Raw genomic sequence first — 27,108 nt, forward strand, 5'->3', positions numbered from 1 at the left:
TATGTTTGTATACACATAGAAACAAATGGCTCAATTGAAATAAATTCTTCCATTACTGAGTAATCTGTAGTTAAGGTTTATGTTGGCCTTCCAGCCAAAAGATAAATACAATGCAGGTGTAATCCTGCTTTAATGCATTTTATCTATCAATGATGAGTTAAAATACAAATAAACTGAAACTTTATTAGAAAAATAGATTTTTTTTTATATTTACATATACAAACAAAAATATTTCAATTCTGTAAAACTTCTGGTCACTTAAAAAAAAAATTCAATTCAATAAAAAAAGAGCTTGTACAAAGGATTCCCCTACAAAATAGGAAATTTAGGAGAGTATTCAAACATATATATTCAGACTATTCTGAAAAAAAGGTGAATTGCATGCAAGGTAGTTTACCTAATTTGAAGGGCCCCTGTAGACAACCTTTAGTACTATATACAATGAAGCTAAAGGGAAACTGGAAGGTCTTCTGTTCTTTTGTGGATATAAACAAGGCTTATGATAGGATACCAAATGAAGTGACGATTTGGTATTTGAAGAAGAAGAAAGTCCCAAATAAGTTTGTTAGAATGGTAAAGATGATGTACAAAAGAACAGGGACAAATGTAATAACAAGTGTTGGAGAAACAGAAATCATTGAAGCATAAAGCCCGTTTTTATTAGTGGTGGTCTTGGATGTGTTGAGTGAAGAGATAAAAAATGAAGAGTTGGAGTTGCAATATGCAGATGATTTGGTGATTACTGCTAAAAATGAGGAAGATTTACAGAAAAAGGGTTGTAGAGTGGCAAGAGACTTTGAATAGGGTTGGCTTGAGGGTAAATTGGATAAGACTGAAGCTATGGTGAGCAATAAAGGTAGGGACAGGATACCCATACATGAAAATAGAGGCTCGGTTCTAAAAGAGGTGGAAGAATTTAGGTGCTTAGGAGCTACTTACTATAAGTCAGGAGGGAGGATGTGAGCCTGAGGTTGAGAATAGGATAAAGGCAGCTTGAGGGAAGTGGAGGGAGGTGGCAGGAATAGTGTGAAAAGAAAATGCCAATCAACGTAAAAGTTGATCTTCAGTACAGTAATAAGACCAATGTTAATGTATAGATAGGAAATGTGGGTTCTAAGAAAAAGATTGGAAACAAGTCTAAGAAGTACAGAAATGAGAATGCTGAGGGGGGGCTTATGGTATTATCATTGCTTGAGATTGAAAAATGAGGAAATAACAATAGCAGGCATAATAAAGATTACAAAGGTGAAAAGAGTGTCATGCTTGAGATAATGTGGGTACGTGTTGAAGATGGATGGTGGAAAGGGAGTGAGGACTGACAGATTGATTTGAAGTTTTTCTGGCATCCTGAAAGGAAGTGAGGAGGGCTTGGGAGGAACTTGTTAAGGGGGAGAGGAAGATCAAGAGAATTAGATGGCAGGACAAGGTGAAGGATGATAGGGAGATAAGCGGTCTGATGGAAGAGGATGCCTTTGATTCTTAGAAGGCATTGGAGAGGCCACATCAGGCAACCAACCCCTTAATGAAGGGATAACAGTGGGAAAGAAGACGGGAGTTGTACGAGGCACCCTACAAATAGTAACCTTCAGCAAACATGCTAACCTTATAAACCCAAACTAGGAAATAAAAATAAAGCTATTGACACTACAGAAGCTACCTAGATGTTGTAAATGTAATGCATAATTGTACAGAGATAAAATCTAATAAAGACCTGTTACTAAACTTACAGCATCTACACAAAACACAACTCTTTACTCACAAAATCATGAATGTTGTCTGTGAAATGTAAAAGAAGTATTCACAAGACAAAAAAATATATACAAAGGAAAAGAAATGATAAATCAAGTATCATAACCATTAACATAATTTCAACTCTAATGAAGAATGTAAAAGACAAGGATTTTATAAATGTCATCAAACCTGTAAAATCATAAGCATGCAGGTTTCCAATACAGAACTCAACACCAGACACTGAACAATGAATGGTCAAAACTCAATCGCTAAACTATATGCTAGTTAAAATATCTCTTATACATATGAGAAATTAACCAGATAATGTACAACTTTACAAACCATGAAATTACATTTTACACCAAACATGCATCACTCAAAATAATTTCCATAATTCCAGTCCATGCAAAATGATTTGAAACTTCAAACAACTTGAAGTAAAAGTGTAAAAATAATCTATGAATCTAGTCATTCTTCATTTTACAGTGATCTTCAAAATATTATGAGTAAAAACTAAAAAAAGAAAATCTATAGATGTCCTCACTTCATGTGTAGCAAAGGTCTTCTAGCAATTTCAAATATTTCTAAACCTTAGCATATTTCTTCCCAACATAACAAACCAGCTAACAAAATAAGAAATAGCTACATACCTAAAATAATTTTAACTTCCACTGAGTAGGAGTTTAAAGTGGATTGAGCGTCAACTCATTAATGAACAGCATAGAAAATGGAATTCTTATAATAAAATTTGTTATTTCTATATCCACCTGATATTCACATTGCTTTGTTCTCAAAGCTTGACTTATATCAATATTACCCTAAAAAAACTAAACATTTGTTTTCTTCCCTCTGTGACCAATATTCTAACCAGAAAGGATATATCAATTTTGGACAAAGGACAAATTGAAAACCTATTCTAGCAAAACAAATTAGGAACATTATCCCTAGTGTCTACAGTTTTGGCCAAATAATACTTAAAAGCTCTAACCAGACAAAGAAATCTATTCTCTGATGCAATTGGGTTAGTTCCTTTTCCAGAGGGATTTTGAAAAAAATTATGGTAATTCTTTCATCAAACATTTCTTACTGTCAAAGGGGCCAAAAGTGATGAAATCATTTCATGTTCTCCAAAACCTACCTTGCAAGAAAGATCTTGTGTGTGTAGTTCACTAATGAATTTAATCAATCATAATACTGTACCATGGTCAAATAAAGGTTCCTACAGGACCAATCACTCTTGCGTAAATATATTCATAGGACTTTTATAGCAATAAAACATAATTGTTTTCATTAATTGAACTATTTGAAACATGAAATATAGACATTCTACTAAACAAATATGCAATTACCTGAATTTCCAAAATTTCAAGCCAGACATCTTCAGTCACACTCCTTAAGAGAGAAGGGTTTCAACACTAAAGGAGACCAAAATGAGAAACATGTCCTCTACTTGAAAGGAAGCTAATAATTTAACAATTATTATATATAATAGTAGTGTATGAAAACTTTTAAGGATCAGTTGTCTTGGACACATCTAGACACGACAGCTATGGTAAGCCGGTCTTCTAGGAGAAGGACACTCCGAAATCAAACCGTTGTTTTCTAGTCTTGGGTAGTGCCATAACCTCTGTACCATGGTCTTCCACTGTCTTGGGTTAGAGTTCTCTTGCTTGAGGGTACACTTGGGCATGCTATTCTATCTTATTTCTCTTCCTATTGTTTTGTTAAAGTTTTTATAGTTTATATAGGAAATCTTTATTTTAATGTTGATACTGTTCCTAAAATATTTCATTATTTCCTTTCCTCACTGGGCTATTTTCCCGGTTGGAGCCCCTAGGCTTATAGAACCCTGCTTTTCCAACTAGGGTTGTAGCTTAGCAAGTAATAATAATAATATTAATAGACCAAGAAGTATCAGAACTTACCTCTAGTAACTTATTTGCTAGAGATTAAGTACATCATTTCCTGTATTCACCACCTCTTATTCTTAGTGTGAATCTTACAAGTAATTTTCAAAATGAACATTCTGACTTCATTGACAATATTTACCAACATTAATTCGTTGAATTAAAAGACTTGAGCCTACACTGAATCGGGTTCACTGTCACTCAAAACTATGATACAACTGAAAGCTTACTGAAGTTTATTTTAAAGATTATATTAAAGAATTATCTTTATACGGTATCACTATAACGAAAAAATACAATATCCACATCATCATGTAATTAACAAGTGATCAAGTATGCCTACTTGAGCTCTGGTTAATATCTTGAACACCCGTGGTTTGAAGATCCAAGTCGGAATGAGAAAATAGCGAAAGCTACATAAATAGAAAACTTATGGTGTACATTCTTCTCTGGATTTCCCAAACTAAATGTAAATAAGTTAAATTAGCAAATCTGTACTGTATACTGAATGTTAATTTACTTTTTGTATGAGTACTCAAAGCAATCAGCTATTAGCAGAACAGAATTTAAAAATAGGAATTGTAAGCAAACCACCTAACACTAAATGTAAAAAAAAAAAAAAAAACCTTCACAAAGAAAAGTGAACTATACTCATTAACATACAAAGAAATTTCAGAAGAAGACACCATAATTCACAGTTAAAAGAACAAAAGAAAACATTCGATATGTTGCTTGCAGCTTTAAATTACCACTATTTGATAAATGTCATCAATACTGTATATACTTCAGTTAACAACAAGTTACAATGAGTGCTTACTTCAGTTCTTGGCTATTATCATCAAAACCTGTGGTTCGAAGCTCCGAACCTGAATCAGAGAATAGCGAAAGATAATTCAAACACTCGCAGCACAGAAAGTCTATGGGTTCAAATATTCTCTAGAACTTCCTAGAGCAGGCATAAAAATCAACAATAAGTCATCAAAGCGATAAGAAAGACTGAAGATGCCAGGTGAGGCTAGCCACACCGTGGTTTACCATTAGTCCCCAGATATGGCCTTGGTGGGCAAAAGGTGTGGCCTCTTGAAAGAAAGAAAACATGGAATTTTTAGTTTTTAGCATTAACACTATTACAAGTCAAGCTTCGAGAACTAAGCAAAATGAACATTAGGCGATGTTCACAGAAACAATGAGAGTTCAAAAAGAAAAATAATTTTTCAAATTTTGTTTAATGCTTATTAGTATGCTACAGCAGTTTCTTTACCTTTTCTTACCAAGTTTTGACTTCACTAATTTGGTTTTCTTGGAAGGTGGTTGACTTGATCTATTCTGTGAATTACCATCATTTTCATTTCCAACTGCTTTCCGCTTGGAAGACATTTTGGCAGATCCTCGACCTTTCCTCTTAACTCCCTGTGAAGACTCATCTTTAATCTTTACCGTATTTGAACTGACAAGGACCTTTTCTGCCTCTTGGTCCTCATTATCTTTATCAACGCTTTCTTCCCCATCAGCTGCTTCCTCCTCCTCTTCATCTTCATTTTTACTTGTATTCTGTAAAGCCTCTGCCATTGCTGATGTCATAATCTTAAAGTCCCTTGAAGTACTTAGCTTCATACCTTCCATTAAATTGACTTTTGACTTACGTGAAAGTGTAATCAAGTGTTTTTCATATTGCTCAATTGCAAAAATCAGAGAAGGAATCAACTTAGACTCCTTTATTGTCCTTGACATTAGGGTTCCTTCATTTTTCTTTCCAGCTTGTTTCTGAGCTCCCTCAATGTACGTAATTGTTGAGTATATAGGAGTAGATAGCATCTCCCCAGATGTATGAACGAGTCTTTCAAACTTGTCAGAAATCTGAGGATAACTCTTTGATTTGTATAATTCCAGATAGTACTTGACATAGAGAGATAATCCATTGTAAAGTTTTGTTACGAGTTTTAATGTGTTATCGGTGCTTGTCCCTAAGGGAAGGGCCGACTCAATAATTTCATGTACTGCCTGGATGGAAACAGTGAATTTTGAACATATATATTTTTCGACCACTTCTGCATTGTATTCTTCATTTGCTAATAAACAGGCTCTAATTTTACTGATTAGCAGCTCTACAAGACTCAGCGAGTCATCCACATAACTGAGTATGACCAATAAAACAGATAATGATGTCTCCTCTGTAACTAATTTGAATTTTCCAATTTCATCTACACTGACACCTTCCTCCAGATGACCCAGTTTATGATGTAACTCTCTACTAATACTCCGAGCAAGCGTGTGATTAGCTTTATGTTGGTCACTGAGATATAAAAGTAAATTAATCATTGGCTCTGCAACTGAGCCATTCTCAAGTTCCTGATCCTTACACAGCTGTAGGATCCAACCCTGTGCTTCTATAATTTCCTCGCAATCAGGTTCCATGGCATGACTCACAGTCAACATAATCTGGAGTACTGTACAAGCATCTTTCAAAAGAGGAGAATTTCCATGATGCAAAATTTTCAACAACATCTTCTGACACTTTTTATAGATCATGTGTAAGAGACGGTTGACCTCTACATTATCAGTTCTGTCATTGACCTCTTTCAGAATAGATTCTAATTTGCCATCATAATACTTACAAAATATGTTCATAAGTGATGACAGAACAAGCAAACACTGACGTAATCTTTGCACATGACGCTCATCTGTAACATCATCTGGCACAATGTTTTCAGTACATTCATGAAGCAAAACTTTGGCAACTGTTTTTAGATGAGGTAATACCTTCTCTCTCTCTGACGGGGTCTTAACTTTGATAGAGGGAAGTGTGTTCTCTATAACAAGCAATAAATACATTTGAAGATTGTGACAACCTTTGAGTATATCAACACATGCAAGATCATTTTCATCATCATTACCAAGAGATGCTCTCAACATATCTGCAGTTACAGATAATCTTAAATTTCCTTTGAAAGTAACTGTTGATTTAGTTGCACTACGACCTCTACTTTTGTTCCCGTCTTTCTTAACAGGCTTGGTGCTCCTATCTTTAACTAAGTCTATAATCTTCTTCTGGGATTTGAATAAAGAGATTACTGTCTCCATCTTACCTTGGTTAGTTGTTGCACCTTGGCAGAAGGAATACTCAATTAAACTGTCAAATACACTTACCATAACTCTGGCACAGGTAATGTTCTTTTCTCCAACAGTTGTTGAAAGCACATACTCTCCATTAGTATCAAATCCAATGTCATCTAAGCCACATCCAGCTAGTTTTTCAATCACCTGATCAAACATTGAACAAATATCATTGAGAACACTAACACTTTCTTCATCCTCATCATCATCATCATAATCACCTCCTGCTCTCTTTTTTTCAAGGCACAACTTACATGTACCAATACTTGATAAAAGGTCTCCCATAGGTTCAACTAGTTGTACAGAATCTCCTTGAACAACAACAATTTTCCTTAAATCAATGGGATTGAAAACCACTTGACGTGTATCTAAGTACTGCTTACAATGGCGATGTAAGAGCTCCAAAATACTTAAAATCAATTTTGGATTAGAACGACACACATCATTCATTCCAGAGTACAACACGGATTTTACCTGCAAAGACAGAAAAAATATGCAACAGTGTTTGGATTACCAAACAGCAAAATACTATCATCTATAAAATCTAAGGGACAAGAACAGTTTGACCTACCCCAACATTCTCTGAATAATATAATTATTTTTGAATTGGAAGTTCTCATAAATCCAAACCATCATATAAATTTTAAAATTAATTTGTATTTTTCCTAACTACACAAACCCAAGTCTTTTAGATAAGGAATATGTTTTCACCGTGTGCTGAACATCCGTTGAATTGTTTTACAGTAATAAGCAGTTAAATGACGGGGGAGAAATGATTAGGATCCCTGCCACCTTACTTGTCAAAATCTCTTCAGTTGCTTAAAACTGAGAGGGGTGGTTGAGGAGGGAAGTTTAACCTAAAGGACTCACATTTGTATAGCCAGGAAAAATACAAATTACTTTAAAAATCTGTGATTTGTTCCTAGATGAAATACAAACCATTGTTCTTTAGGTGGGGAGATCCACTAATTGGTGGGTTGGAAGTCACCTTAGAGCCAAACTAATAGATTCTTTTTCTTTCCTGGCAATGTCAATCCACCAGGCCCCTTTAGGAAGTGAAGATGACTCCAGCAACCTTTTATCTATCACTGGGAGGAATAGGCTGGTAGGGCTTGGCATGTACAAGAAGGGATCGTTTTCCCTAAAGGGGATAGGTCTGCTGATTTCCCACTACCAATCTAGTCCAATCCTTCTCCACCAACTCTTGATTCTGTATTTGGCTAGGGCACACCACGTACTGTAGTTGCGTCTGAGGGTGTTGTAAGGCACGGCTGGTTGGACTTGGTACTCTATGTACTGCCAGCTGGTATGGATCATTGGTGAACTAGAGCAGACATTCTCAACAATTATTGTGAATGCAGCCTATATATCCATAGAGCTGAGTGTTGCTGCCAATGTTTTTGGTGGCACATCTTACCAGCGCCTTCCATCTACATGCCAGCATAGTAAAATACTCTAAACTTTTTTTATCTCAAATCTTTCTACCCTCACACTGTAATTTTGCATTTTCTTTCTTCAAAATCTTTTGACCATTCCCCTTTTATGAAATATCTAACCTCTTCAAGCCTATCCACTCCTCTTATAAGACTATGATAAAAAAAAAAAAGACATAATACCACAGACCTACGCTCAATTTCGTTTTACCTGATAACTACGAGGTAGCGGATCAGCTATACAGTAATGCCTCACAACATGAAATACATAGCCGTCGAAAGATATAAAACTTATCAGTAATAATGGACTTTACATTAAAGTTGGCCCTAGTTTATCGCGGTAGTTAGGTTACAGACACAGGCGCGATAGGGGAATTTTTGCGAATAAGTGTTCCACTAGGGTGGGCTAACTACTCACCTAAAAAGTCACTGCCACTTGCCACAAGTGGGTGCCCAAGCTGGTGATCAACACAGTAAATACTGCCTAATATCATTTTAATTTGATTTCTAGCATAGTTTATAATTCTATGTACAGTGTAAAGTACATTTACACATATGTACACTATGTACAGGACACAGTAAGGTTACAGTACAGTATTGAGCTACAGTATAGTAAATTTTTACCGAGAGGTCATCATCCATTTACTATTTTGTATAACAAAAATTTTTCCTATCTAGTAATACTGTAATCTAAAGCTCACTGATACTGTAGTGTATATTACTGTAATATAAGTACAGTAATATCACTACAGTACAGCTTAACTGTTCATTGTTTTCGTTCAGACGATTCGAGTAGCCTATGGGTTTTCTTGAAGCATGACGCAACTATGTGTCGTCTCTATTACAATTTTCATATACTGTAATACATTTATATCTCTCATTGCAGTATTAGTTCTCTCTCTCTCTCTCTTTCACCCGTACACCTGCATCACACAAAACACACACAATGTACTCATACATAACATTTACTGTAAACATTAGGTACATACATACATATACCATGGCACTTCCCCCAATTTTGGGGGGTAGCCGACATCAACAAAGAAACAAAAACAAAAAGGGGACCTCTACTCTCTACGTTCCTCCCAGCCTAACAAGGGACTCAACCGAGTTCAGCTGGTACTGCTAGGGTGTCACAGCCCAACCTCCCACATTATCCACCACAGATGAAGCTTCATAATGCTGAATCCCCTACTGCTGCTACCTCCGCGGTCATCTAAGGCACCGGAGGCAGCAGCAAGGCCTACCGGAACTGCGTCACAATCGCTCGCCATTCATTCCTATTTCTAGCACGCTCTCTTGCCTCGCTCACATCTATCCTCCTATCACCCAGAGCTTCCTTCACTCCATCCATCCACCCAAACCTTGGCCTTCCTCTAGTACTTCTCCCATCAACTCTTGAATTCATCACCTTCTTTAGCAGACAGCCATTTTCCATTCTCTCAACATGGCCAAACCACCTCAACACATTCATATCCACTCTAGCTGCTAACTCATTTCTTACACCCGTTCTCACTCTCACCACTTCGTTCCTAACCCTATCTACTCGAGATACACCAGCCATACTCCTTAGACACTTCATCTCAAACACATTCAATTTCTGTCTCTCCATCACTTTCATTCCCCACAACTCCGATCCATACATCACAGTTGGTACAATCACTTTCTTATATAGAACTCTCTTTACATTCATGCCCAACCCTCTATTTTTTACTACTCCCTTAACTGCCCCCAACACTTTGCAACCTTCATTCACTCTCTGACGTACATCTGCTTCCACTCCAACATTTGCTGCAACAACAGACCCCAAGTACTTAAACTGATCCACCTCCTAAAGTAACTCTCCATTCAACATGACATTCAACCTTGCACCACCTTCCCTTCTCGTACATCTCATAACCTTACTCTTACCCACATTAACTCTCAACTTCCTTCTCTCACACACTCTTCCAAATTCTGTCACTAATCGTTCAAGCTTCTCTTCTGTGTCTGCAACCAGTACAGTATCATCCGCAAACAACAACTGATTTACCTCCCATTCATGGTCATTCTCGTCTACCAGTTTTAATCCTCGTCCAAGCACTCGAGCATTCACCTCTCTCACCACTCCATCAACATACAAGTTAAACAACCACGGCGACATCACACATCCCTGTCTCAGCCCCACTCTCACCGGAAACCAATCACTCACTTCATTTCCTATCCTAACACATGCTTTACTATCTTTGTAGAAACTTTTCACTGCTTGCAACAACCTTCCATCAACTCCATATAACCTCATCACATTCCACATTGCTTCCCTATCAATTCTATCATACGCTTTCTCCAGATCCATAAACGCAACATACACCTCCTTACCTTTGGCTAAATATTTCTCACATATCTGCCTAACTGTAAAAATCTGATTCATACAACCCCTACCTCTTCTAAAACCACCCTGTATTTCTAAGATTGCATTCTCTGTTTTATCCTTGATCCTATTAATCAATACTCTACCATACACTTTTCCAACTACGCTTAACAAACTAATACCTCTTGAATTACAACACTCATGCACATCTCCCTTACCCTTATATAGTGGTACAATACATGCACAAACCCAATCTACTGGTAACATTGACAACACAAAATGTTATTTTTATTAGTAAAATAAATTTTTGAATATACTTACCCGGTGATTATATCAGCTGCAGCTCTGCTGCCCGACAGAAAAACTCTACGGTCAAAATACGCCAGCGATCGCTATGCAGGAGGGGGTGTACATCAACAGCGCCATCTGTCGAGCAGGTACTTAGTACTCCATGTAAACAAAGAACCAATTTTCTCCTCGGTCCACTGGGTCTCTATTGGGGAGGAAGGGAGGGTCCTTTAATATATAATCACCGGGTAAGTATATTCAAAAATTTATTTTACTAATAAAAATAACATTTTTCAATATTAAACTTAACCGGTGATTATATCAGCTGATTCACACCCAGGGGGGTGGGTAGAGACCAGCAATACATGTTTACATTATTATGAGCTAAGTATTTTGTATTTCATTTTAGCAGTTATTCAAAATAACAAACATAAAATAAATAAGTACCTGGTAAGGAAGTCGACTTGAACAATTACTCTGCCTTTTTAAGTACGTCTTCCTTACTGAGCCTCGCGATCCTCTTAGGATGCTGAGCGACCCCTAGGATCTGAAGTATCAAGGGTTGCAACCCATACAACAGGACCTCATCAAAACCTCTAATCTAGGCGCTTCTCAAGAAATGACTTTGACCACCAGCCAAATCAACCAGGATGTGAAAGGCTTCTTAGCCTTCCGGACAACCCAAAAAACAACAATAAAAAACATTTCAAGAGAAAGATTAAAAAAGGTTATGGAATTAGGGGAATGTAGTGGTTGAGCCCTCACCCACTACTGCACTCGCTGCTACGAATGGTCCCAGGGTGTAGCAGTTCTCGTAAAGAGACTGGACATCTTTAAGATAAAAAGACGCGAACACTGACTTGCTTCTCCAATAGGTTGCGTCCATTATACTCTGCAGAGATCTATTTTGTTTGAAGGCCACTGAAGTTGCGACAGCTCTAACTTCATGTGTCCTTACCTTCAGCAAAGTATGGTCTTCCTCATTCAGATGGGAATGAGCTTCTCGTATCAACAGTCTGATATAATAGGAAACTGCATTCTTTGACATGGGTAAAGAAGGTTTCTTAATAGCACACCATAAAGCTTCTGACTGTCCTCGTAAAGGTTTAGTTCGTCTTAAATAGAACTTAAGAGCTCTAACAGGGCATAAGACTCTTTCTAGTTCATTTCCAATCAAATTAGAAAGGCTTGGAATATCGAACGATTTCGGCCAAGGACGAGAAGGTAGTTCGTTTTTGGCTAGAAAACCAAGCTGTAAAGAACATGTAGCCGTTTCAGATGAAAATCCGATGTTCCTGCTGAAGGCGTGTATCTCACTGACTCTTTTAGCTGTTGCTAAGCAGACGAGGAAAAGAGTCTTTAAAGTGAGATCTTTAAAGGAGGCTGATTGTAGTGGCTCGAACCTTTCTGACATAAGGAATCTTAGTACCACGTCTAAATTCCAACCTGGTGTGGCCAAACGACGCTCCTTCGAGGTCTCAAAAGACTTAAGGAGGTCCTGTAGATCTTTGTTGTTAGAAAGATCTAAGCCTCTGTGACGGAAGACTGCTGCCAACATGCTTCTGTAACCTTTGATCGTGGGAGCTGAAAGAGATCTTTCCTTCCTCAGGTATAATAGGAAGTCAGCTATTTGGGTTACAGAGGTACTGGTTGAGGATACTGATACCGACTTGCACCAGCTTCGGAAGACTTCCCACTCCGACTGGTAGACTCTAAGAGTGGATGTCCTCCTTGCTCTAGCAATCGCCCTGGCTGCCTCCTTCGAAAAGCCTCTAGCTCTCGAGAGTCTTTCGATAGTCTGAAGGCAGTCAGACGAAGAGCGTGGAGGCTTGGGTGTACCTTCTTTACGTGTGGCTGACGTAGAAGGTCCACTCTTAGAGGAAGAGTTCTGGGAACGTCCACCAGCCATTGAAGTACCTCGGTGAACCATTCTCTCGCGGGCCAGAGGGGAGCAACTAACGTCAACCTTGTCCCTTCGTGAGAGGCGAATTTCTGCAGTACCTTGTTGACAATCTTGAACGGGGGGAATGCATAAAGGTCTAGATGGGACCAATCCAGTAGAAAAGCATCTATATGAACTGCTGCTGGGTCCGGGATTGGCGAGCAATAAATTGGGAGCCTCTTGGTCATCGAGGTTGCAAAGAGATCTATGGTAGGTTGGCCCCATGTGGCCCATAGTCTCTTGCACACATTCTTGTGCAGGGTCCATTCTGTTGGGATGATTTGACCCTTCCGACTGAGGCGGTCCGCCATGACATTCATGTTGCCTTGAATGAACCTCGTTACTAGAGACAGGTTTAGATCTCTTGACCAGGTGAGGAGGTCCCTTGCGATCTCGTACAACGTCATAGAATGGGTCCCTCCTTGCTTGGAGATGTACGCCAAGGCCGTGGTGTTGTCTGAGTTCACCTCCACCACCTTGCCTAGAAGGAGGGACTTGAAGCTTTTCAAGGCCAGATGAACTGCCAGTAGCTCCTTGCAGTTGATATGTAACGTTCTTTGATCCGAGTTCCAAGTTCCCGAGCATTCCCGACCGTCTAATGTCGCACCCCAGCCCGTGTCCGATGCGTCCGAGAAGAGAACGTGGTTGGGGGTCTGAACAGCCAGGGGCAGACCCTCTCTGAGGTAGATGTTGTCCTTCCACCAAGTCAGTGATGACTTCATCTTCTCGGAAATGGGGATCGAGACCGCTTCTAGCGTCTTGTCCTTTCTCCAGCGAACAGCTAGGTGAAACTGAAGGGGACGGAGGTGCAGTCTCCCTAACGCAATGAACTGGTCCAGGGATGAAAGCGTCCCTATCAGACTCATCCACTGTCTGACTGAACATCGGTCCTTCTTTAGCATGTTCTGGATGCATCCTTGGGCTTGACTTATTCTGGGGGCCGACGGAAAAGCCCGAAAAGCTTGACTGTGAATCTCCATCCCTAAGTACACTATAGTTTGGGATGGGACCAGTTGGGACTTTTCCATATTGACTAGGAGACCCAATTCCTTGGTCAGATCTAGAGTCCACTTTAGATTCTCCAGACAGCGACGACTGGAAGAAGCTCTTAGAAGCCAGTCGTCCAAATAGAGGGAGGCTCTGATGTCTGCTAAATGCAGGAATTTGGCAATATTCCTCATCAGTTTTGTAAAGACAAGAGGCGCCGTGCTTAGGCCAAAGCACAGGGCTTGAAATTGGTAGACAACCTACCCGTAAACGAACCTTAGAAAAGGTTGGGAATCTGGGTGGATGGGGACGTGAAAGTAAGCGTCCTTTAGGTCTAAAGAGACCATCCAGTCTTCCTTCCTGACCGCTGCTAGAACAGACTTTGTCGTCTCCATGGCAAACGTCTGCTTTGTGACAAAGACATTCAGAGCACTGACGTCTAGCACTGGTCTCCACCCTCCTGTCTTCTTTACCACTAAGAAGAGACGGTTGTAGAAGCCCGGGGATTGATGGTCCCGGACTTTGACTACCACTCCCTTTTCTAGTAAGAGAGACACCTCTTGCTTCAAAGCTAGTCTCTTGTCCTCCTCTCTGTACCTGGGAGAGAGGTCGATGGGAGACGTTGCTAGAGGGGGTTTGCGCACAAACGGGATCTTGTACCCTTCTCTGAGCAACTTCACAGATTGTGCATCTGCGCCCCTGTTCTCCCAGGACTGCCAGTAGTTCTTGAGTCTGGCTCCCACTGCTGTCTGAAGAAGGTGGCAGTCAGACTCTGCCTTTAAAGGACTTGGTACCTTTCTTCTTAATCCCTCGTCTCCCTTCGGCACGAGCACCTCCTCTGCTGGAGGCTCTGCCACGAAAGGGCGGAATAAATCTGGACGCTGGAGTGTCCATCCTGGGTCTAGACACGGTAGGCAAAGGGGTGGCTTTGCGGGCAGATGACGCAACCAGGTCATGCGTGTCTTTTTGAATCAAGGAGGCAGCAATCTCCTTGATCAACTCCTCTGGGAAAAGGCACTTTGAGAGAGGAGCAAACATGAGTTCCGATCTCTGACATTGCGTTACTCCAGTTGACAAGAAGGAGCAAAGGTTTTCCCGTTTCTTGAGGACCCCGGAAACGAACGAAGCCGCAAGCTCACTGGAACCGTCCCGTATGGCCTTGTCCATGCAGGACATAATGAGCATGGAAGTTTCTTTGTCAGAAGGTGAGGTCTTCCTGCTCAACGCTCCCAAACACCAATCCAAAAAGTTAAAAACCTCGAAGGCTCTGAACACTCCTTTCATCAGATGGTCTAAGTCTGAAGGAGTCCAACAAATCTTGGAGCGTCTCATGGCTAGCCTGCGGGGAGAGTCTACTAGACTTGAGAAGTCGCCCTGGGCAGAGGCAGGAACTCCCAAGCCGAGAACTTCTCCCATGGCATACCAGACGCTCGATCTGGAAGCGAGTTTCGCAGGGGGAAACAAGAATGCTGTCTTCCCAAGGTGCTTTTTGGACTGCATCCATTCTCCCAACACACTTAAAGCTCTCTTAGACGAGCGGGCGAGGACGAGCTTCGTAAAGGCAGGCGCGGATGACTGCGTGCCTAAAGCGAACTCAGATGGAGGAGAGCGTGGGGCTGCAGAAACAAACTGATCAGGATACATCTCCTTGAACAGTGCAAGAACTTTCCTAAAGTCCAAGGAGGGAGGCGTGGTCTTGGGTTCGTCGATGTCCGTATGCGGGTCGTCAGTGTGCAGCGTCATCATCATCAGAGAGTCCATCGTCTGAGTACTGAGGAGGAAGCGGCAAAGGAGTAGGAATTGGCTGTTCAGCTGAGTCCGGCAGCACGGGTGCATGCGTGACTGCACTGGACGCAACGTCATGGAACTGTTGGCCAGTCTGTGAGCTGGCAACAGCCATAGCAGCGCGGGGGCGCAAAGCGTCTACTCCTGACTGTCTAGTCTGCTGTGGGCGAGTAGTGGTAACCACACTGGGTTGCGGAGGTTGACGCACCGCGTCAAAACAAAACAACTTAGGTTGTTGTTGTAACTCGCGAACGTCAACGGAGGGTTCCGTGCGTCGCTGAACGTCAACATGCGGCTGGCAGGGTACACTGCGCATGGGTGGCGGGACTCTCACAGCTGGAGTGCGGGAGAAGGTAGCCTCAGCGTCCACTGGACGCACAACCGTGGGTGGTTGTAGGCTAACGGGTGGTGCAGCGTCAACCTTCTCCGCACGAAAGTCCTGCATTAATGACGTTAACTGCGTCTGCATGGTCTGCAGCAAAGACCACTTAGGATCTACAGTAGCAGGTGCGGCAACAGACGGTGTTAATGCCTGATGCGTTACCGCTTTGCCTCTCTTAGGCGGTGTGCAGTCATCGGAAGACTGCAGCGAGTCCGAACTGACCCAGTGGCTACAACTGGGCCGTTGGACTTGCGCGGAAGGGACCGACTTGCGTTTAAGAGGCCGTGAGACCTTGGTCCATTGTTTCTTTCGAGAAACATCTTCCGCAGACGAGGAATAAATGGGCTCTCTCGTCTTCTTGTGGGTGGGGCGATCTTGGTAAGATACGTCCGAAACCACGGAGGGAACGTCTGTCCGCTGATTAAAGCCTGTCGAACCCTTTGGTCGTACGACATTGCTTCTCCCCTGGGCTTGGGAGCTTGCAAGAGGTCCCGGACTGGGAGGACGACAGGCACGAACAGACGCACCCTCAAGCGCAACACTAACACTTTCCACAACACTACCACTCACTTTGTCACTACCCACTGCACTCTTACACTTCAACTCCTTGACGTCTGCCATGAGTTGGTTACGGTCACTCGCCAATGACTCGACTCTCTCACCCAGAGCCTGGATGGCACGCATCATATCTGCCATCGAAGGTTGTTGAGTGCTAGAAGGGGGATCAGGAGCAACCACTACAGGGGAAGGAATAGGTTGTGGGGCATGAGGAGAGGAAATATCAACGGAGCGAGATGAACTTCTCCTGACTCTATCTCTCTCTAGCCTACGTGAATATTTCAGGAATTCGAGAAAATCGAATTCCGAAAGCCCAACGCATTCCTCACATCGATCTTCCAATTGACAGGTTTTATCCCGACAATTGGAACAAACGGTGTGCGGATCGATAGAGGCCTTCGGAAGACGCCTTGAACAGTCCCTAGCACTACACTTTCTGTATTTAGGGACTTGAGAAGGGTCAGCCATCTTGAATTAGTCAAAGGGGAATTCAAAATCTATCCAAAGTCGTCAACAAATAATCCAAAAATCAATAAAAGAATGCAAGGATGTATTGAAGATAACCTCTGCAAAGCGAAAGCTAATAACTAGAAATGTGTACTTCACCAAAATCTGTGAAAACCAATCCAGTAAGCAACAGCGAATTTAGTAGGTCTTGCCGGTGGCACGACAGAGAGAAAATTGGTTCTTTGTTTACATGGAGTACTAAGTACCTGCTCGACAGATGGCGCTGTTGGTGTACACCCCCTCCTGCATAGCGATCGCTGGCGTATTTTGACCGTAGAGTTTTTCTGTCGGGCAGCAGAGCTGCAGCTGATATAATCACCGGTTAAGTTTAATATTGAAAAACACATATTAAACAATCTCACCAACCATTCAAGTACAGTCACACCCCCCTCCTTCAACATCTCAGCTCTCACACCATCCATACCAGATGCTTTTCCTACTCTCGTTTCATCTAGTGCTCTCCTCACTTCATCTATTGTAATCTCTCTCTCATTCTCATCTCCCATCACTGGCACCTCAACACCTGCAACAGCAATTATATCTGCCTCCCTATTATCCTCAACATTCAGTAAACTTTCAAAATATTCCGCCCATCTTTTCCTTGCCTCCTCTCCTTTTAACAACCTTCCATTTCCATCTTTCACTGTCTCTTCCATTCTTGAGCCAGCCTTCCTTACTCTCTTCAATTCTTTCCAAAACTTCTTCTTATTCTCTTCATATGAATGACATAATCCCTGACCCCACCTCAGGTCAGCTGCCCTCTTTGCCTCACGTACCTTGCGCTTTACTTCCACATTTTTCTCTTTATATTTTTCATACTTCTCTATACTATTACTCTGCAGCCATTCTTCAAAAGCCCTCTTTTTCTCTTCCACTTTTACCTTCACTCCTTCATTCCACCATTCACTGCCCTTCCTCATGCTGCCTCTAACAACCTTCTTTCCACACACATCACTTGCAATCCCAACAAAATTTTCTTTTACTAACTTCCACTCCTCCTCTAAATTGCCAGTTTCTCTTACTTTCACTTCGTCATATATCATTTTCAACCTTTACTGATATTTACTTTTTACCCCCGGTTTTATTAGCTCTTCAACCCTCACTACCTCCCTTTTACATCCACCTACTCTATTCCCCCATTCTTTTGCTACAACTAATTTTCCTTCCACCAAAAAATGATCAGACATACCGTTAGCCATACCCCTAAACACGTGCACGTCTTTCAATCTTCCAAACATTCTTTTAGTTATCAACACATAATCCATTAATGCCCTTTCTACTACTCTTCCATTTGCCACTCTTACCCATGTATACTTATTTTTATCTTTCTTTTTGAAAAAGCTATTACTTATCACCATCTCTTGATCAACACACATATCTACCAGTCTCTCACCACTCTCATTTTCACCTGGTATGCCATACTTCCCAATGACACCTTCTACCTCTCCAGCGCCCACTCTAGCATTTAAGTCACCCATGACAACTACATAATTCCTTCTACCCAGTCCTTCTACACACCTAGTTAATTCATTCCAGAACTCATTCCGCTCTTCTTCACTTTTCTCACTACCTGGCCCATACGCACTGACAAACGCCCAACATTCCCTACCCAACCTAACCCTTACCCACATTAACCTAGATGATATCTCCTTCCATTCCACTACTTTACCTGTCATCCATTCACTCAGCAATAAAGCCACACCCTCTCTCGCTCTTCCCCTTTCAATCCCAGACACTCTACCAGACATTTCACCAAACATCACTTCACCCTTTCCTTTTATCTTCGTCTCACACAAGGCTAATACATCCATCATTCTATTCCTAAACATACTTCCAATTTCACATCTTTTACTCTCTATCGTACTACATCCACGCACATTCAAACACCCCCAAAACTAGAGTGCGGGGAGCAGTCACTCTCCCCCCAGCTCCATCTCTTTGTCGATGTCTCACAGGATGTAGATACAGGAGAGGAGGTTCCTAGCCCCCTTGTCCCGTCCCTTTTAGTCGCCTCTTACGACACGTAGGGATAACGTTGGCACTATTCTTGTTTTTATGCCCCCACGGCCACAGGTAAAGCAAAGAATAGAATAGCCTACACGAAATTACATCACTGTACACTATGATATCAGAATGGATTGCATCGGAATTGATGTGATCCATTTCTGATGTCATAGTGTACACTACTGAAATATTGGTTTGTAAATTAGTACTGTAGTGTACTGCTAGGTAAAGTATACAGTATTACACAGTAAATATAATTGATTTAGAATATGGAATGGTTTCCTTTACTGTACATATGAAAATACTATTTATCACGATAAAACATTGCGTCTCTCTCTCTCCTGTTTTTTTTTTTAAGTTTTCAGTTTATATATGAAAGATTTAATTTAATGTTGCCGCTGTTCTTAATATATTTCATTTTGATTGTTTATTTCTTCTCTTGTAGTCTTTTATTTCCTTGTTTCCTTTCCTCACTGGGATATTTTTCATTGATGGAGCCTTGGGCTTATAGCATCTTGCTTTTCCAATTAGGGTTATAGCTTAGTTTGTAATAATAATAATAATAATAATAATAATAATAATACATACATACATACTTACATATATATAATATTTATATACATGATCAACACCCAAGTCCCCTCTCCACCCATGCTAGGACCAGGGAGAGCCAGGCAATGGCTGCTGATAACTCAGCCGGTAAACCTATAGCCTCTCCCAAAACCCCCATCATTAGGCATAGCTGATTGAGGCAGGGCCTAAAAATAGAACAAGAAATCGAGGGGATGGTGGCTGGGGGAAGGCGTTACCTACGTAAACACTCTATGCCCCATCACATCTTTCTGGGGGAGCAAAGGCTTCATTTTTTATTCTGCTGACCTTTTAATTTGAGGGGAGAGCACATGAATTTCAGAAAGTTTAGTTAAAATAATCAGATATTGAAAATTGGAATAGCTTCCAAAGAAATTAAACCAGTTTCCCCAAAAAACTTGCATTACATAATACTGTACTTCATGATGGAAAAAATGTACAATTTCCACTTACCTCATGTTGTTGTGAAAAGCACCTCCTAAGAACACCTAAAATCTCAAGGCACAAAGCCTCATTGGTTGAATTGTTGAAAACTGAGTGTACATCAGCATTAACACTGATAGTGTTCAAAGAAGATGAAAAGGACATGGAAGCCTGAGAGGATGGTAGAATTCCCATTACACGAAAGTAGCGAAGGAACTGCATAAATCCCTTTACTGCAGCTTGTCGACTCTCAACTTGTCTAGTAATTATAAAAGAAAATAAAGTATTAGTCAAGCTGTCAAAGAATTTTTTGTATTCCTAAAAAACATAAGAAATTTTCAAGCTTGATATTAATCTCCCCATGCTTCTCCAATTACCTATTCAATAACTTTGCATCCTGCAAGGTTGTATAAAATTATGATTATGTCATGTAAAGGAGAAAAATTCACATTGAATAACTTAAAACATGTATGTGATAGGTATTTTATGAGTTTTGTTCATTAGTTAAACAATATATATATATATATATATATATATATATATATATATATATATATATATATATATATATATATATACATATATATACATATATATATATATATATATATATATATATATATATATATATATACATATATATATATATATATATATATATATAGTATATATATAGAGTATATATATATATATATATATATATATATATATATATACTGGAGAGAGAGAGAGAGAGAGAGAGAGAGAGAGAGAGAGAGAGAGAGAGAGAGAGTGTGTGTGTGTTAATTATAAATACGATACTAAACTGTGAATACTACATGCATTATTATAGGGTACAGTTAAGTGAAACACCAGGGAGAGAGAAGGACGAAACAATATGGCAAAGAGATGAGACGGGGAGGCGGTAGTGTGCGTGCATGCTTGTGTTCAGATTGTCCGGACGTTGCAATAGCCAAGTTCCTTCTCCTTGCACATTTCCTCAGCTAATGAATCAATGAATTTGGGAAATGCAAAAAGAAAGAATGAAAAATAGGAATGGGAATTCCTAGAATGAGGGATAAGAAAGGGGTTTAGAATGATTAATAAGATGAAAATAATGAATGAATGCTAGAAAAAAGATGAATAAAATTGCGAAAAATAAAGAGAATCAAGAGTTGGAACAATACATTGTAAATGTGTGTGGGAGAGCAAAGTAAATGTACGAAAGGGATTTGGGAAAAGGATTAAGGATATACTGTAATAATAATAAAGGAAGGACAATAACAATGTGAAGAGGATATTATACTAATATGCATGATAGGTTACATCAGTGAGGTAATTCTGTGAAAGTGAATGGTCATATCAGTGGGATAATATCGTGAAAGAGAATATAGATTGATGATAGACTACGCAGATTTGATCAGCTGATTTGAATACAAACAATGCATGAGATTATAATTTGATATGTAATTAACTATAAATTTGATACTAAGATGTGAATATTGCAAGCATTATTATTGGATACTGTTATGAGTGAAACACCAGTTTAATCAAAATCCAGTTTATTCAAAATATAGATGTAATTTTTTACCACAGTGAATGGATTCACACTGTACAAATGGCTAGGATAGTGGCGCACAGCACTCCCAGTGTAAAGGAGTGCGGGCTATTTGAAATCATTGCCAAGGTTGCATTTTATTGCAATTTTTATGAGAACTTTTATTTAATAGGTATTGCATTGTTCTTAGCCATCCCAATGCTGTTACCAACAATTAGAAATCAAATTCTTAATGTTGGGTACGAAATAAAAAAAATTCTTTTCCCTTCTAGGCCGCGAAAAACGAAACTGCAAAGTAAGAAATCGCTATTAACGAGGTCTGACTGTATAGATGAAGCAAATAAAAGGATGGAGAACTACAAAGTTGGAGAGAGCATTAAAAGAAATAACTGAGAAAGGGAGAATGAATGTAAATAACGTCCGCAATAAATTTAAAGGTCCGTATGAGATGTTAGATGTTGATTCCAGTGTGCTTAGTTAAGTTTTAGTTAAGTTATGTGTCGATGGTGGTATGGAAGAAGTTATGGAGTACAACCATTTATGTAAATGGAAGGTAGTACCAGGATACATTCAGGAGTGTGGGATGAATAAATGGTTGAAAATGAATAAGTATGAACCAAGTACTGTATGTGTGAGAACCTAGAATTGAAAGATAAGAAATTAGTGCTATTCGTGTATGGAAGAAAAGGAAAGCTTATGAAAACATTTAGTAAGGAAAAAATGCAAAAAAGATTTATAAATATGCATGGTAATCAGAAAAGGTTTCACAAGGGTGTAAATGTACGAACGAGTATGGAAGATAAATGTATTAATACAGACGACACATGGCTGGGTACGAGTGATACTTATTGCATGTGGTGTTTCACGTTATAGGATCTAAATGAAAGTATGACTAATACAAGACAGAGATATAGGAGAATGACAAGTAGTATGAAAGATTATTTTGTTAGAGTATAAAATGACCATAATGGAATTATGAGAATCACACTTTCATTTTGAGTTTGCTGGATATTGATGCGAAGACTAATCAAGGCAAAAGGAAGGGTGACAAAATTATTAGTTAGCTAACACTGAAACATGGCATCCACTGCCCTCACTTGGCATACTGACAGTAATGAGGATGAAATTTTGATTTTTTTATTCCTAACAGGTAATTTCTACACAATTTCCATATAAAATTAAGCCCCCTAACATAATCATCATATTATTTTTAATTTCTTTAGAAATCATGTAGGCCTGGGTCTTCCAACTCATCTAGTGCCTTGGGGAGCCCAGTCAAACATTTGATGAACTAAACTCCCTTGGGGAGTGCAAAGAGCATGCTCAAACCATCTCCATCTACCCCTCACCATGATTTCATCCACATATGGCACTCAAGTAATCTCTCTTATAGTATTTCTAATCCTGTCCTGCCATTTAACTCCCAATATCCTTCTGAGTGCTTTGTTCTCAAATCTACTAAATCTGTTAGAGATTGTTTCATTGTCATACCATGACTCATGTCCCAAAAGTAACACCAATCTCACTAAACTGTTATATACTCTGATTTTTTATTGTAATTTCAGGCAATTTTATTTCCAAATTCTAGTTATATAAGTCATTGTCTGATTTGCTTTTTTTTCCATCTCTCACTAAACTCTAATTCTAAAGGGCCTGTATTGGAGATCATAGTTCCTAAATACTTAAATGATTCTACCTCATTAATCCTACCTCCTTCCAATAGTATTTCATCTTCCATTGCATACTCTGTTCTCATCCTATATGTCTTTCTTCTATTCATCTTGAGCCCAACCTCGTGTGATATTTTGTATATTCTGGTAAGCAAGTATTGCAAATCCTGTGGTGTTCTGCTACTAGGGACAGCATCACCAGCATACTCTAGGTCTGCTAATTTCCTATTACCAATCCAATTAAATTGTTCTTCACCATCTCTGACTGTTCTATGCATTACAATATACATGAGGATGATAAACAACATTGGTGACAATATGATCCCTTGGAGTACTCTGCCGTTCATTGGAAATTCATTTGATTGAACTCCACTAGCATTAACTTAGCACTTGCTATGCTTATGATCAGAGTTAATCAAATTTACATATTTAAGTGGAATTTCATAATAATGCAGGACTCTCCACAAAATTGGCTGGCGCACACTATCAAAGGCTTTTTCATATTCCACAAATGCCATCAAAAGTGGATTTCTATATTATAAGCATTGCTGTTATGTCTCAAAATGAACATTTGGTCAGTACAACTTCTAACTTTTCTAAATCCTGATTTTTCACCTCTCAGCTTTTCATCAAATATTTCTCTCTTGTTTCTCTAGAATAAGCATACTACATGCTTTCATAACAACTGATGTAAGTGTGACGTAAGTGTAATCACCTAAGACAAAAAGATTAAACATCCACTACTAAAGGGATACACCATATTAATATTCATCGATAAGCAAAGGCTGCATACTTACTTAGAAAACTGCATTTTTCTCAAAATCATCATAAGAGTGTCCTTCAGTGTCATACTCATCTTGAAGAGGGGTAAGAGTGCCTGAAGAAGATGAGAAGCTGCCGAAAGAGGTAGGAATACCAAATACTTCAAATGTTCTTGGATAAGACTTGAATGGTCCAGGAGAACCAAAGGTGACAGCTTCACCAGCTTTCCAAGTATTTCTAAAAGAAAACAGAGAAATTAAATCCATAAATTTTATACCTAACTGCTATGAGTGTCCTAATAATTAAATTCAATATAAAATTTATTTCTATACTCACTTGATGTTCATATGGCTTCTTTTTTAAAAGCTTAATTTTATTAACATTTTCCCTTTAAAGAATGTTAAAATTCTAATTTTCTATCCCTTCAATAGACACAATACAAGTAAAATAATGGAATAATCTAGCAGTAAGTGGTAAGAAGAGAAGTACTGATGTGCCAATCTCTTTGCCATTTCAGTGTGTAAGTCAAAATTATTCCTTATCCTCCTGACTCCACGGGGGGAGTAGGGTGAGCATGTATAAGAAAATCAGGTAAGTAGAGAAAGAACAAATTTTGCAATAAAATTTCCATTAATCTCTATGAACCTCACCTGATGTTCATATTGCCTACTCCCACACCTAGATGCAGGTGGGGTACTAGTGAAGGAATGAGATAGGCTAATTCTAAGTTAAAGCAGTATAACATGGTTATAATTTTGCTAGCCTGGTCTAAATTACTTGTAATAAACTATTCAAAAATAAAGTTTGAAATATGAGATTCCCAGATTATTTATCAAAGCTATTCAAAATACCATATTGTAGATTGTCTCTAAATGATACTTTTGATTTTTTTATTAAATTAAATGCACTCGAAAATAATTAGACCATATTCCCTGCTGTCGCTATAGGCCCTTACCAGCTGGATAACTACGTTATCCAATTTTAACGACAGACTCCGGCTCGCGCTTTATCAATCTCCCTTATTAAAGGATGAAGGTTTGTATGCCACTTAGGAACAAACACCAAATACAACAATGCCCGAGTATGTTTGTATAAAAAAAAAGTTCTTATGCTATAAAAGATTCATTTTAACATGTTTTAAAAAAGATAAAATAATAAAAAAGTTCCATGAGGCAGTTCTACAAGGGAGTTCATCCACTAAGATAACAACATGATAACTCTCACGACAAAATATAATCACAGGGTTGATACATACACAACTCTAAGTATTATGTTCAGGTATGAGCCCTAGTTCAAGATATGATGCCTTTACCTATTTGCCTGAACAGCATATTTTGGTTCAATTGGAAATACCAACACTTACTAAGCCATGAGATTTTCAAAGGTTATTCAGACTCAAAATTAGGAATGACTTCCCCACACACACACACACACACACACAGGTAAAGAAACTGCCACATTGAGTGGTGTTGTATCTTTTCAATTCCACTTTGTTTCCGTTACCTCTAGAATGACTTGTGCTAAGCGTGAATTGATCGTTGTAATCTACATTTTTTATTCCTTTAAGAATTTTGAATGCCTCTATTAACAGTCCCTTTAGTCTTCAAGTTTGTAAATCAAATATGTTCAAACCTTCCATCTTCAGTCTATATCCAAATTGCCTTAGTGTTGGAACTAGTTTGGTGGCCCTTGCTTGTACTGCTTCCAGTCTATCTATATCCCTCTGAATACTTGGAGCCCAGAAATGGACTCCATATTTTAGGTGGGATCTTGCTAGTGATGTGTACAGCTGTAGTACAGTGTCTTTGTTTCTGTATTTGAATTGTCTCTCTATGTAACCTATTAGTTTTTGTGCTGTCTTTTTAGCTTTTATGCTCTGTTTGGTGAACTTCAAATCCTTGATGATAACAATACCGAGATCTTCCTCCATGTTCATACTTTCTATTTCATTACCTAGCAGTGAGTAATCTGATTGTGGGTTACTGTAACCTATGTGTATGACTTTGCATTCCCCACAGTTGAAAGGCATTTGCCATTTTCTGGATCATTCTCCTAGCTTCTTTAGATCCTCTCTCAAGACTTCTATGTCTTCTGAGTTCGCAATATTTATGCCTAGTTTTAGTATCGTCGGCAAATGTGGCTATTCTTCTAGTTAATTCTAAATCTATGTCGTTAATGTAGATCAGAAATAGCAATGGGCCAAGGACAGATCCTTGAGGAACTCCGCTTGTAACAGCTGCCCATTCTGAAGCCTCTCCATTGATTACAACTCTCTGTTTTGTTTGTTAGCCCATCTTCGATCGATTCAGCTGGCTTGTCAGCAATGTCTAGTGCTCTAATCTTGACCTTTAATTTTCTTATGAGGAATTTTGTCTAAAGCCTTTTGAAAGTCTAGGTACAAGATGTCTATTGCCCTGCTTTTGTCATAAATGCTAAACATGTGGAAAAATTCCAACAGATTTGTCACACATGATCTATTTTGTCTAAAACCATGATGGCTGTCTATCAGAAGATTGTTGATTGTGTCTCTCTATATGTTTTCACACCAAAAAAAAGAGAGAGAGAGAGAGAGAGAGAGAGAGAGAGAGAGAGAGAGAGAGAGAGAGAGAGAGAGAGAGAGAGAGAGAGAGAGAGAGAGAGAGAGAGAGAGATCTAGCTAAATTACTTAAGGGAGCAAAGAAGTTGATATTTTTCATTCAATTACAGACCCAAGGTAATGGAGAAAAATAACAAAAAATAAAAAACCTGAAACACTGGGTTATTATACCTGATTATTACTTGGCTAGCAGAAAGGATTTTTTTCCTAGAATTTGTTACATTTTACCAAATATATTAAAGGTCCTTAACAATTCAATGATTGGGTATATAAAAAAAATGAAGATTGTCAAATTTCTTTAAGGTATTGGTTTCCCATACATTGTGGGTTAAAATGTTGGCAATGACATGAAAATGTTTTGCTAAGTGTTTCATTATAACATCTCCATTGTGGGACTGGGCCAAGTGGGTTAATCCATAAATACACAGATTTGAAGAAGGGATATTACTTCAATATGGTGCTATTTCTAAAATGAAGAACACCATTATCCAAGTGATGGTTTATATTGTTTTAATCTAGTATTGGCAGATTTTTTATCTCC

The 27,108-nt window shown here is 39.1% G+C and overlaps 1 protein-coding gene across 1 annotated transcript in view; it reads right to left on the reverse strand.

The window, feature by feature from the left end:
• Positions 1 to 240: 240 nt before the first annotated feature.
• FANCI (Fanconi anemia complementation group I) overlaps positions 241 to 27,108 on the reverse strand; it is a 120,359-nt gene continuing 93,491 nt past the window's right edge. Inside the window, exons 9-11 of the mRNA XM_068364545.1 lie at positions 24,007 to 24,208; positions 20,033 to 20,261; positions 241 to 7,226 (exon numbers count right to left, since the gene is read on the reverse strand). Coding sequence (XP_068220646.1) covers positions 4,896 to 7,226; positions 20,033 to 20,261; positions 24,007 to 24,208 — 2,762 coding nt within the window. The 3' untranslated portion in view covers positions 241 to 4,895. The remainder of the gene's footprint in view (positions 7,227 to 20,032; positions 20,262 to 24,006; positions 24,209 to 27,108) is intronic.

This window comes from Palaemon carinicauda, chromosome 41, assembly GCF_036898095.1.
Source record: "Palaemon carinicauda isolate YSFRI2023 chromosome 41, ASM3689809v2, whole genome shotgun sequence".
NCBI classification, from domain to species: domain Eukaryota; kingdom Metazoa; phylum Arthropoda; class Malacostraca; order Decapoda; family Palaemonidae; genus Palaemon; species Palaemon carinicauda.